Source organism: Piliocolobus tephrosceles, chromosome 5, assembly GCF_002776525.5.
Source record: "Piliocolobus tephrosceles isolate RC106 chromosome 5, ASM277652v3, whole genome shotgun sequence".
Taxonomy (NCBI): Eukaryota; Metazoa; Chordata; class Mammalia; order Primates; family Cercopithecidae; genus Piliocolobus; species Piliocolobus tephrosceles.
Window position 1 is genome coordinate 28610446 of NC_045438.1, and position 12391 is coordinate 28622836.

General features: G+C 36.9%; 1 protein-coding gene across 2 annotated transcripts in view; it reads right to left on the reverse strand.

Moving 5' to 3' along the window:
- The window catches only part of TMEM244 (transmembrane protein 244), a 43507-nt gene that overhangs the window by 17629 nt on the left and 13487 nt on the right, over nucleotides 1-12391 (reverse strand). For both annotated transcript variants that reach the window (XM_023230608.2, XM_023230609.2), the window contains exons 2-3: nucleotides 9655-9740; nucleotides 7435-7508 (exon numbers count right to left, since the gene is read on the reverse strand). In XM_023230608.2, the coding sequence (XP_023086376.2) occupies nucleotides 7435-7508; nucleotides 9655-9740 (160 nt within the window). The remainder of the gene's footprint in view (nucleotides 1-7434; nucleotides 7509-9654; nucleotides 9741-12391) is intronic.

Consider the following 12391-nt stretch of genomic DNA (forward strand, 5'->3'; position numbering starts at 1 on the left):
CCTCCTCAAATGGATCCCTGACCCCCGTGTAGACTGACTGGGAAACACCTCCCAGTAGGGGCTGACAGACACCTCAAACAGGCAGGTCCCTCTGGGACAAAGCTTCCAGAGGAAGGATCAGGTAACAATATTTGCCGTTCTGCAGCCTCCACTGGTGATACCCAAGCAAACAGGGTCTGGAGTGGACCTCCAGCAAACTCCAACAGACCTGCAGCTGAGGGGTCTGACTGTTAGAGGAAAACTAACAAAGTGAAAAAAATAGCATCTATATCAACAAAAAGAACATCCACACCAAAACCCCATCTGTAGGTCACCAACATCAAAGACCAAAGGTAGATAAAACCACAAAGATGGGGAGAAACCAGAACAGAAAAGCTGAAAATTTTAAAAAACAGAGTGCCTCTTCTCCTCTAAGAGATCACAGTTCCTTGCCAGAGAGGGAACAAAACTGGATGGAGAATGAGTTTGACGAGTTAACAGAAGTAGGCTTCAGAAGACTGGCAATAACAAACTTCTCCAAGCTAAAGGAGCATGTTCTAACCCATCGCAACGAAGCTAAAAACCTTGAAAAAAGGTAAGATGAATAGCTAACTAGAATAAACAGTGTAGAGATGATATTAAATGACCTGAAGGAGCTGAAAAACATGGAATGAGAACTTTATGATGCATGCACCAGCTTCAATAGCCGATTTGATCAAGAGGAAGAAAGGATATCAGTGACTGAAGATCAATTAATGAAATAAAGTGAGAAGACAAGATTCAAGAAAAAAGACTGAAAAGAAATGAACAAAGCCTCCAATAAATATGGGACTATGTGAAAAGACAAGATATATGTTTGAAGGGTGTACCTGAAAGTGACGGGAGAATGGAACCAAGTTAGAAACCACACTCTTCAGGATATCATTCAGGAGAACTTCCCTAACCTAGCAAGGCAGACAAACATTCAAATTCAGAAAATACAGAGACACCACAAAGATACTCCTCAAGAAGAGCAATTCCAAGACACATAATTGTCAGATTCACCAAGGTTGAACTGAGGGAAAAAATGTTAAGGGCAGCCAGAGAGAAAGGTCAGGTTACCCACAAAGGGAAGCCCATCAGACTAACAGCAGATCTCTTGGCAGAAACCCTACAAACCAGAAGAGAGTGGGGGCCACTATTCAACATTCTTAAAGAAAAGTATTTTCAATCCAGAATTTCGTATCCAGCCAAACTAAGCTTCATAAGTTGAGGAGAAATAAAATCCTTTACAGACAAGCAAATGCTGAGAGATTTTGTCACCACCAGGCCTGCCTTACAAGAGCTCCTGAAGGAAGCACTAAACATGGAAAGGAATAACCAGTACTAGCCACTGCAAAAACATGCCAAATGGTAAAGACCATCGACGCTACGAAGAAACCGCATCAATTAATGGGCAAAATAACCAGCTAACATCATAATGACAGGATTAAATTCAAAGATAACAATATTAACCTTAAATGTAAATGAGCTAAATGCCCCAATTAAAAGATACAGACTGGCAAATTGGATAAAGAGTCAAGACCCATTGGTGTGCTGTATTCAGGAGACCAATCTCACATGCAAAGGCGCACATAGGCTGAAAATAAAGGGATGGAGGAAGACCTACCAAGCAAATGGAAAGCAAAAAAAAGCAGGCATTACAATCTTAGTCTCTGATAAAACAGACTTTAAACCAACAAAGATCAAAAGAGACAAAGAAGACCACTACATAATGCTAAAGGGATCAATTCAACAAGAAACGCTAACGATCCTAAATATGCACCCAATACAGGAGCACCCAGATTCATAAAGCAACTCCTCAGAGACCTACAAAGAGACTTAGACTCTCACACAATAATATTGGGAGACTTTAACACCCCATTGTCAGTATTAGACAGGTCAACAAGACAGAAGGTTAACAAGGATACCCAGGACTTGAACTCAGCTCTGCACTAAGTGGACCTAATAGACATCTATAGAATTCTATACCCAAAATCAACAGAATATACATTCTTCTCAGAACCACATTGCACTTATTCTAAAATTGACCACATAATTGGTAGTAAAACACTCCTCAGCAAATGTAAAAGAACAGAAATCACAACAAACTGTCTCTCAGACTACAGTGCAATCAAATTGGAACTCAGGATTAAAAAACTCACTCAAAACCGCACCACTATGTGGAAACTGAACAACCTGCTCCTGAATGACTACTGGGTACATACCAAAATGAAGGCAGAAATAAAGATGTTCTTTGAAACCAATAAGAACAAAGACACAGTGTATCAGAATCTCTGGGACACATTTAAAGCAGTATGTAGCGGGAAATTTATAGCACTAAATGCCCACAAGAGAAAGCAAGAAAGATGTAAAATCAACACCCTAACATCACAATTAAAATAACTAAAGAAGAAAGAGCAAACACATTCAAAAGCTAGCAGAAGGCAAGAAATAACTAAGATCAGAGCAGAACTGAAGGAGATAGAGACAGAAAAACCCTTCAAAAACTCAGTGAATCCAGGAGCTGGTTTTCTGAAAAGATAAACAAAACAGACTGGCAGCAACACTAATAAAGAAGTAAAGATAGAATAATCAAATAGACACAATAAAAAATGATACAGGGGATATCACCACTGATCGCACAGAAATACCAACTACCATCACAGATTACTATAAACACCTCTACCCTAACAGACTAGAAAATCTAGAAGAAATGGATAAATTCCTGGACACATACACCCTCCCAAGACTAAACCCGGAAGAAGTTGAATCTCTGAATAGACAAATAACAGGTTCTGAAATTAAGGCAATTATTAGTAACCTATCAACCAAAAAAAGTCCAGGACCAGATGGATTCACAGCCGAATTCTACCAGAGGTACAAAGAGGAGCTGGTATCATTCCTTCTGAAAGTATTCCAATCAATAGAAAAGAGAGAATCCTCCCTAACTCATTTCATGAGGCTAGCATCATCCTGATACCAAAGCCTGGTAGACACACAACAAAAAAAGAGAAATTTTGGCCAATATTTCTGATGAACATCAACACAAAAATCCTCAATAAAATACTGGGAAAATGAATCCAGCAGCACATTAAAAAGTTTATCCACCAGGAACAAGTCGACTTCATCCCTGAGATACAAGGCTGGTTCAACATACTCAAGTCAATAAACGTAATCTATCATGTAAACAGAACCAATGACAAAAACCACATAAGTATCTCAATAGATGCAGAAAAGGCCTTTGACAAAATTCAACAGCCCTTCATGCTAAAAACTCTCAATAAACTAGGTATTGATGGAACGTATCTCAAAATAAAAAGAGCTATTTATGACAAACCCACAGCCCATATCATACTGAATGGGCAAAAACTGGAAGCATTCCCTGTGAAAACTGGCACAAGACAAGGATGCCCACACTCAGCACTCCTATTCAATGTAGTGTTGGAAGTTCTGGCCAGAGCAATCAGGCAAGAGAAAGAAATAAAGGGTATTCAATTAGGAAAAGAGGATGTCAAATTGTCTCTGTTTGCAGATGACATGATCGAATATTTAGAAACCCCCATCGTCTCAGCCCAAAATCTCCTTAAACTGATAAGCAATTTCAGCAAAGTCTCAGGATATAAAATCAACATGAAAAAATCACAAGCATTCCTATACACCAAGAATAGGCAAACAGAGACCCAAAACATGAGTGCGTTCCCATTCACAATTGCTACAAAGACAATAAGGTACATAGGAATCCAACTTACAAGGGATGTGAAGGACCTCTTCAAGGAGAACTACAAACCTCTGCTTAATGAAATAAAAGAGGACACAAACAAATGGAAGAACATTTCATGCTCATGAATAGGTAGAATCAGTATCGTGAAAATGGCCATACTACGCAAAGTAATTTACAGATTCAATGCTATACTCATCAAGCTACCAATGACTTTCTTCACAGAATTGGAAAAAACTACTCTAAAGTTCATACGGAACCAAAAGAAAGCCCACATAGCCAAGACAATCCTAAGTAAAAAGAACAAAGCTGGAGGCATCACACCACCTGACTTCAAACTATACGACAAGGCTACAGTAACCAAAACAGCATGGTACTGGTACCAAAACAGATATCTAGACCAATGGAATAGAACAGAGGCCTTGGAAATAACACCACACATCTACAACCATGTGATCTTTGACAAACCTGACAAAAACAAGAGATGGGGAAAGGATTCCCTATTTAATAAATGGTGGTGGGAAACCTAGCTAGCCATATGTAGAAAGCTGAAACTGGATCCCTTCCTTATGTCTTATACAAAAATTGACTCAAGATGGATAAAGACTTAAACGTAATACCTAACACCATAAAAACCCTAGAAGAAAACCTAGGCAATATCATTTAGGACACAGTCATGGGCAAAGACTTCATGACTAAAACACCAAAAGCAATGGCAAAAAAGCCAAAATAGACAAATGGGATCTAATTAAACTAAAGAGCTTCTGCACAGCAAAAGAAACTATCATCAGAGTGTACAGGCAACCTACAGAATAGGAGAAAATTTTGCAATCTATCCATCTGACAAAGGGCTAATATTCAGAATCTACAAAGAACTTAAACAAATTTACAAGAAAAAAACAAACCCATCAAAAAGCGGGCAAAGTATATGAACAGACATTTCTCAAAAGAAGACATTTATGGAGCCAACAGACATATGGAAAAATGCTTATCATCACTGGTCATCAGAGAAATGCAAATGAAAACCACAATGAGATACCATCTCATGCCAGTTAGAATGGCGATCATTAAAAAGTCAGGAAACAACAGATTCTGCAGAGGATGTGGAGAAATAGGAACACTTTTACATATTGTTGGTGGGAGTGCAAGTTAGTTTGACCATTGTGGAAGACTGTGGCAATCCCTCAAGGATCTAGAACTAGAAATACCATTTGACCCAGCAATTCCATTACTGGGCATATACCCAAAGGATTACAAATCTTTCTATGATAAAGACACAGGCACGTATATGTTTATTGAGGCACTATTCATGTAGCAAAGACTTGGAACCAATCCAAATGTCCATCAATGATAGACTGGATTAAGAAAAGATGGCACATATACACCATGGAATACTATGCATCCTTAAAAAAGGATGAGTTCATGTTCTTTACAGGGACATGGATGAAGCTGGAAACAATCATTCCAAGCAAACTATCACAAGAACAGAAAACCAAACACTGCATGTTCTCACTCATAGGTGGGAGTTGAACAATGAGAACACACGGACACAGGGCGAGTAACATCACACTGGGGCCTGTCAGGGGGTGGGAGGCTGGGAGTGAATATCATTAGGAGAAATACCTAATGTAAATGACAAGTTGATGAGTGCAGCAAACCAACATGGCACATGTATACCTATTTAACAAACCTGCATATGGTGCACATGTACCCTAGAACTTAAAATATAATAATAATAAAAGAGTTATAAGATGTTGAGCAGGATTTTAACTTTTAGATAAGTCTGTTTTCTTCTCCATAAATTGGAATATGGAATATTATTTATCTCAAAAACTTGTTGGGAGGATTTTAATGTAAAATGAAAGAAATTTGCAAACTATTCTCGCGATGCAGAGGAAAGATACTAGTAATTGGAGTGTTTTTAACTGGACTTATACCTTCCAGTGTCCTTGCTCAAACTGATCTCTTGGGTGACAAAATTATTGAAACCTACACAAAACCTGACCATAATAAATACATGCCAAAGTCTCTGAGATTACTCTTATATTTTATTAATATCTCTGAGATTAGACAAGTATAGATTCTCAGAGCAACAACTTTGAAGAGTTATGACATTTATCTCCCCAAGCCCCAAATTAAAGATTTAATAGGCTGAGGGTTTATTGATATCTTTGTACAAATGTTTGTGTTTCATGAGAGGAAAGGACAACTGCAAACTCTGCCAGGCATTTTGGGGATCTTCACTAATCCCTGCTATGTAAAAGATCATCACTGGTCTCCCCTATGAAAAAACACAGCCTTCTCCAATAAGCCTGTGATATTGCCCTTTCTTTATTGACTGACCCAAAGACTAGAATTAAATAATGACAGTTGAGTGTTCAATCTTTCCCTCTACCCAAAACACACACATGGCCCATACCTGACTCTTTACTGGGACTATACATTTTTAATCATTTGTGGATAGTGTTGGTAAAAGCTAGGGAAGTGCCTGAAAGAAAGTTAAGATAAAGTGTTAGACCTCTTGTATCTCAGAATCGAAGTATCTCGTTCTCACATATACTTCACTATCCAAAATTGAATCAATTATGGCACCAAAAAAGGATACTCATTTGAGGAGGCTGTTCTAAAGCTTTTTATTTCAATTCAGTAACTCTAACTGAACAAGTTTCCTATATAAATTATACTAGAAATCCCATATCACTGGCCTCCAGCAATTTTTCTATATTTGCATATTTGTACCCCAAAAAGATTCTCCAATGGTTTTCTAGTGAATTGTATGATTTAAGGAATTGACAGTAACATTAAAAAACAAGAATAGGGAAAAACTTAACAAAATATTAAGAGTAATTACTGTATATGGAATGTAAGTACGTGATTTATTTTACTTTTCTCTTTTCTGTTTGTAGATATTTTCTAAACTTTCATTAATTAATGTTTTATTTTATGATAGAACACATTAAAATCTTACTTTTCTAAAGATGGAGGAAACTCATCATGAAGAGCCCAAAACAAGAATATTTTACATATATTCAAGTACATAGGTGTGATTATTAGTATACATAAGGTTAATGAACATACTAGATATTAATTAATAACTATTCAACAAAAATGCCAAATTTAAAAGAGATAAATTTTGCCTTAGTGTGTTCTTTCTTATTGTTTTTCTTCTGCAACAAGTTCTATACTATTTTGGGAAGAAAAATAAAACCAAGCAGAAATGTACAAAGTAGAAAACGAAAGTTCTCTGTCATCCCAGATGGGAGATAACAATTTGTTGCATAATTCTCCAGACTTCTTATCACTGACACCATGTATTTTACTTTATGCTACAAAAATGAAATTGTATTATATGAACTCTTTTGCTGTATTTAATTTTCTATTTTATATCTCACAAATATTTTTCTACATCAACACATTGTTATTATTCTTCCTTTTCTTTAAAAATAATGAATAAAAATTCACCCCCAATACAATGAAATGAAAATTTATATAAGAATTCTCATTCCTTTTCTCCACTTATCCCATCTTATTCCATCTCCAAGGAATTACAACTTTAAAATCTTTCATAGCACTTTTCCTAATTAATTTTTGAAGTCAGATAAAATACCTAGATAACTGTGAGATAGGCCTGATATTTAAAATTTTTTTATTAAAAAATTTATTTTTAGTGGCATTTTGTTCACTAATTGATAAGAATTTTAAATTAAAACAATTACCTTTATAGTTTATGTTGAGCCATGAGGGATTTGTTTTGAAATCAAACGGTGCCAGGACATCCAAATCATGCACCCTAAAGATGTTATAAATGAAAACAGTTTACTCTGGATGAAGCAGTTCATAACTGCACATCAAAGCGACGCATACTACTATTCTCATACAAGGATAAGTTATTCGATTTACCCACATTATGGCACATTTCAAAACTGGCTGAAATGGGAAGAAATCACCAGTGAAGATAATAATCTCTATAGAATTTCTTCTGACTCAAACGTCTCCCTCTTCTTGCTAGAATTACAAGTTGTGGTAACAGTTACAGCAAAATTTCAGATCAATCATTAGGTGTGAGGGAAAAAAGGTAACAAGGGACAAGGCAATGTCTAGCTACAAAATGTAAGCTCACTTTAGGGCCAAACCAGTAGTTCTACAGATGGAAAATAGGTTCACCCAAATGGTGCTATCACATATTTTTTAACATTAAGTGAGCTACTGTAGCAGTTAGAATAAATTAATTAAATGCTAAATACATCTCATCATGGATATATTCTTGAAATGTAATGTTGAAAAAAGTTATAAAATGACACCTATTATATGATACCATTTATATAAAAAAAACTTGCTAAGCAGAAAAAAATGAAGTGAGCTAAAAAGAGTTTTTAAAAACTGGCTGACTTGGATGACAGCCAAATAACATTTTGTCCACGTTGTCTTCTTTGTCCAATTAAGTTCCACTTTGTCCACCAAGTGGACTTAATTTTATTTGATGTCTCAGCTAGAATCTTGGTATTTCCTGCCATCAAACATGGAAGGAGAATTTAATACCATGGAGACAGTGGAGGCTTGAAAAACAACAAGATACAGGTTCTAATCCCGATGGTGCTATAACCATGAACTTGGGCAAGTCACCTAATCTCTCTGGGCTCCAATTTCCTATCTGTAAATTGAAGAGATTAATCTCTGAGTTCCCTTCCTGTTCTAAAATTTGAGTCTATAAAGCATACAACTGGACTTTATACTATACCCAAGTTTGTAGCTGTGTGCAGCTGGCCAACCAGTTTGCTGCCTCCTGAAGCTTTAAGGTCTAATTACTTCAAATTCCTCACCTGTGACTCATGTTAACTACAAACCCTTGAATGCTCAGAGAATCCTACAGTCTTGCCTTCTCCTTGCCCCAGGCATAGCCTCACCATCTCCCGTCCCAGCAAAAAGGTTGGGGCTGCATGTGAGCGCCAGATACTTCCTCCATGGGCTTGTCTGCAAGCATGCTGAATAACATTCTTTCCATTGCAAACACTGGTACCATTATTTTTTGATAGTTGCATATTGGTATTAATTTGCATATTGAAATAGAATTCCTTGCTTGCACAATAAAATTAAATTGTGTAAGCACTCAATTTCTAAGAAATCATTTGTAAATACACATATTGAATCTCAAGGCAACCAATGTATTGGCAGCCAAAATCTGTAGAGACAAAATTCAACCATAGCAAGACAAAAAATTACCTGAAAAAATAATGTTTTACACTTACATAAAAACAATACTATTAAAATACATGTATTATCCCATTTTGTCCTCATAATAACTCTTTTTTGGATTATTTCATTTGACAAATGAAGGCACTGAAATAGGAGATACACTGTGGTTTGGTCAAGATGATTCAGAAAGTTAGTAAGAACTTGGGTCTCTTGCCTCCCAAAAGCTATTTCCAACCTAACAGAAATTATTTAAATTGGATGTGGATGATCTTTAAGCGTCTTTCTTGTTCAAGCCTTCTCTGATTCAATACCAGACCAGGGAGTAATGGGTTCACTTTCTTTCCATGAACATCCTCCAAAGAGGTAAGAGAAACAGTCCTAACTGATTCTATCCACTTCATTTCATGATTGTTACTTTTATCATTTTCAGAGATAGAACATTTGCCTATTTTTACTTAAATAATGAAAGTAGGCTGGATGCAGTGGCTCATGCCTGTAATTCTAGCACTTTGGGAGACCAAGGCCGGAGGATCATTTGAGGCCAGGGGTTCAAGACCAGCCTAGGCAACATAGTAAGACCTTATCTCTACCAAAAAATAAAAAATAAACAAAAGTAAGAAACTATGTCTTAAACAAAAATCCACATCCTCTAATCCATAAAGACATGTGAAACGTTAACTATAAAAGTCTTTCCTATTCAATGTTAGCTTTTTAATTCTGTTTGAAGACAATGTGCTACTTACTCAAACAACACGCAGCCCATGCTCAGGGACACGTAGTACACGGTGTAGAACAGGATGACACATAGAAGAAGCTTCTGCAAAACAACCTGTGGAGAAAACAGGTGTGAGGTCCAAGAGCCTGGGATTTTTCACATGGTCTTTGGTAACTAGTTTGGCAAAAGATGATGAATGATTACTAGATAGTGTTGACTAGCCTTGTATTGCTTAAGGACCCATGGGATGGGAAGGACTTCAAAGAGTCCATCTTGGAGCTTCTTCGGCGGTATAATTTTCTTAAGTGTCATGTGTCTTGGGTTTGGTTTATCCTTCCTACCATGTATTGAAATCAGTTAGTTTTTCTTTTCATTTGAACAATAATAGCCTCTAGATATTTCTAGATGATTGCTTTCATTTCGATCCAAAATAAGATGAATAATATATAGTCTCTATGTTAGTATGTATTTTCAACCATTAAACTTTTCTTATTTCTGTTAATATCAAAATTCAAATAACATTTTAATCTTTTAGTACATTCACTTGCTATAAAATTTTCTCTGTGTAATCCAAAACCATGAGGATTGTACTACATACCCAGAAAACCTATAAATACTAAATCTGTGTAAGACATTTGGAACTATTTTTTAATTAAATTATAATTTGTGAGACAATATATTTGTTGACAACTTTTATATAGAGATACACTGACTTTTCCTGACAAATTTATAAAACACTACATATTTTAAAAATGTTGCTGGCTGAAGAGGTTACCATCTTACACATTTGCACCAAGAATTAATGCAATATACAAATCCATATCACTTACCCTCCATTCACTGGAACAAACTTCCTAAATGCCAATATTTGTATTTTAACTTGACAAAATGACTCTAAACCTCAGCTGTGATAATAATATAATCTTGCCAATCATAATAATAATGGCAAGAACCACAGTTACTTTTGCATCAACCTATAGAAAGATGAGAACAGGTAAATTCCAAATATTTTTAAAAACCCACATAAATAACACAATACTTAAACCTCTATACAAGAATTTACAGAGCAATTTGGTAAAACACAATAGATGGTCCTGAAATGGACTCTTCCACATCTGAGACCTAAGAAAGAAGTACTGCAGATTAATGAGAATCAGAAAGATTATTTGACAAATGGTCCTGTGAAAATAGTCTAACTTCTAAACAGAAAAATCCCATTAGATTCCAGTCTTGTACCAGACACCACAATAAATTTCAAGGGGAGTAAAGGCTTAAATGCCAAGGAATAGGTTGGGAGAAAATATTTGCAATATATATCACAGGAAAAGGATTGATATCTATAATATATAAACTCACACAAATGATAGAAAAAGACAAACCAATAGAAAAATGGACAAAGTATATAAATAGGCAATTCACATGAAGAAATACTTAAAAAGCCAACAAACAATCAAAAATGTGCCAAACTTCGCTATTAACCTTTTCAAAGATATCCTTATGACTATAATAAAGGTCGCAGCATTTCACATGAGAAATGCTCAATTTACTCAGTTTATTCTTTTATTTTAGAATCTTAAGCCATTTTTGCTTAATCCACACTCCAACACTTTCGGATTATTATTAATTTTACTTGAATGACCGATTCACAAAACTGACCACATATTTTCACTTGCCTAGGTACAGAAGAAGCCCACAGCTAGAGGCAAGAGGAGAAGCTAGTTAGCAGAGAGTAGACCACAACCAAGTGGCTGAATGGACCAGATTTACAGATCTACCAAGAACCTACTTCTTCCAATTATTTTTAAATGGGTAGGATGTGAAGCCTGAGAGGGCCATGAGAAAACAGGACTCCAGGGTTCTGGGACCTTCAGAGTCTTCCCCCATCCCTTGCTCTCACACCATCCTCAACACCCCCTACTCTTTGCCTGTGTCCACCCCCAGCCCTGCTCACCAAGTCTCACCTCTTTTCCCTGATTCTCATCCCCAGTTCACCCTCAGGATCTCACATTCCTTGTCTCTGTTTTTTTTGTTTTTTTTGTTTTTGTTTTTTTTCTTTGAGAGAGAGTTTCGCTCTTGTTGCCAAGGTTGGAGTGCAATGGCACTATCACGGCTCACCGCAACCTCAGTCTCCCAGGTTCAAGCAATTCTCCTGCCTCAGCCTCCCTAGTAGCTGGGATTACAGGCATGCACCACCAAGCCCAGTTAATTTTGTACTTTTAGTAGAGTCGGGGTTTCTCCATGTTGGCCAGGCTAGTCTCAAACTCGCCTGCCTCGGCCTCCCGAAGTGCTGGGATTACAGGCATGAGCCACCCTGCGCCTGGCCTTCACATTCCTAGTCTCTTAATCTCTCTTCCCTTATGACCTTCAGTCTCTCCTTCCTCAACCCTTGGTCCCCTCCTATCCATGCTCCTCATTCTCTCCCTAAGACCTGTATAGCCTGTGGTTCCATGATAGCTGACACAACGTGATTTTTTAAAAGGAATGTGTGCAAAAGAGACCTTCTTCCCGTAGCTGTCTTTCTTTTATCAGAGAATAAAAATCCTTCCTAGAAGCTACAAACAGCCTTCCCATTATGTCTCATTGTCCGCCACAGGGCCACATGTCCACTTACTGAACAATCACAGGTAGAGTAAAAGGGTTTACTATGGCAGCTTTATGACATCATGACTGCGCTTCCGGGGACAGGCACCTACTGCCTCAATAAAAGAAAAATTGGAGTTCTATTAGCAGGGAAGAAGGAGTTGGGCAGGAAACTACATCTTCCA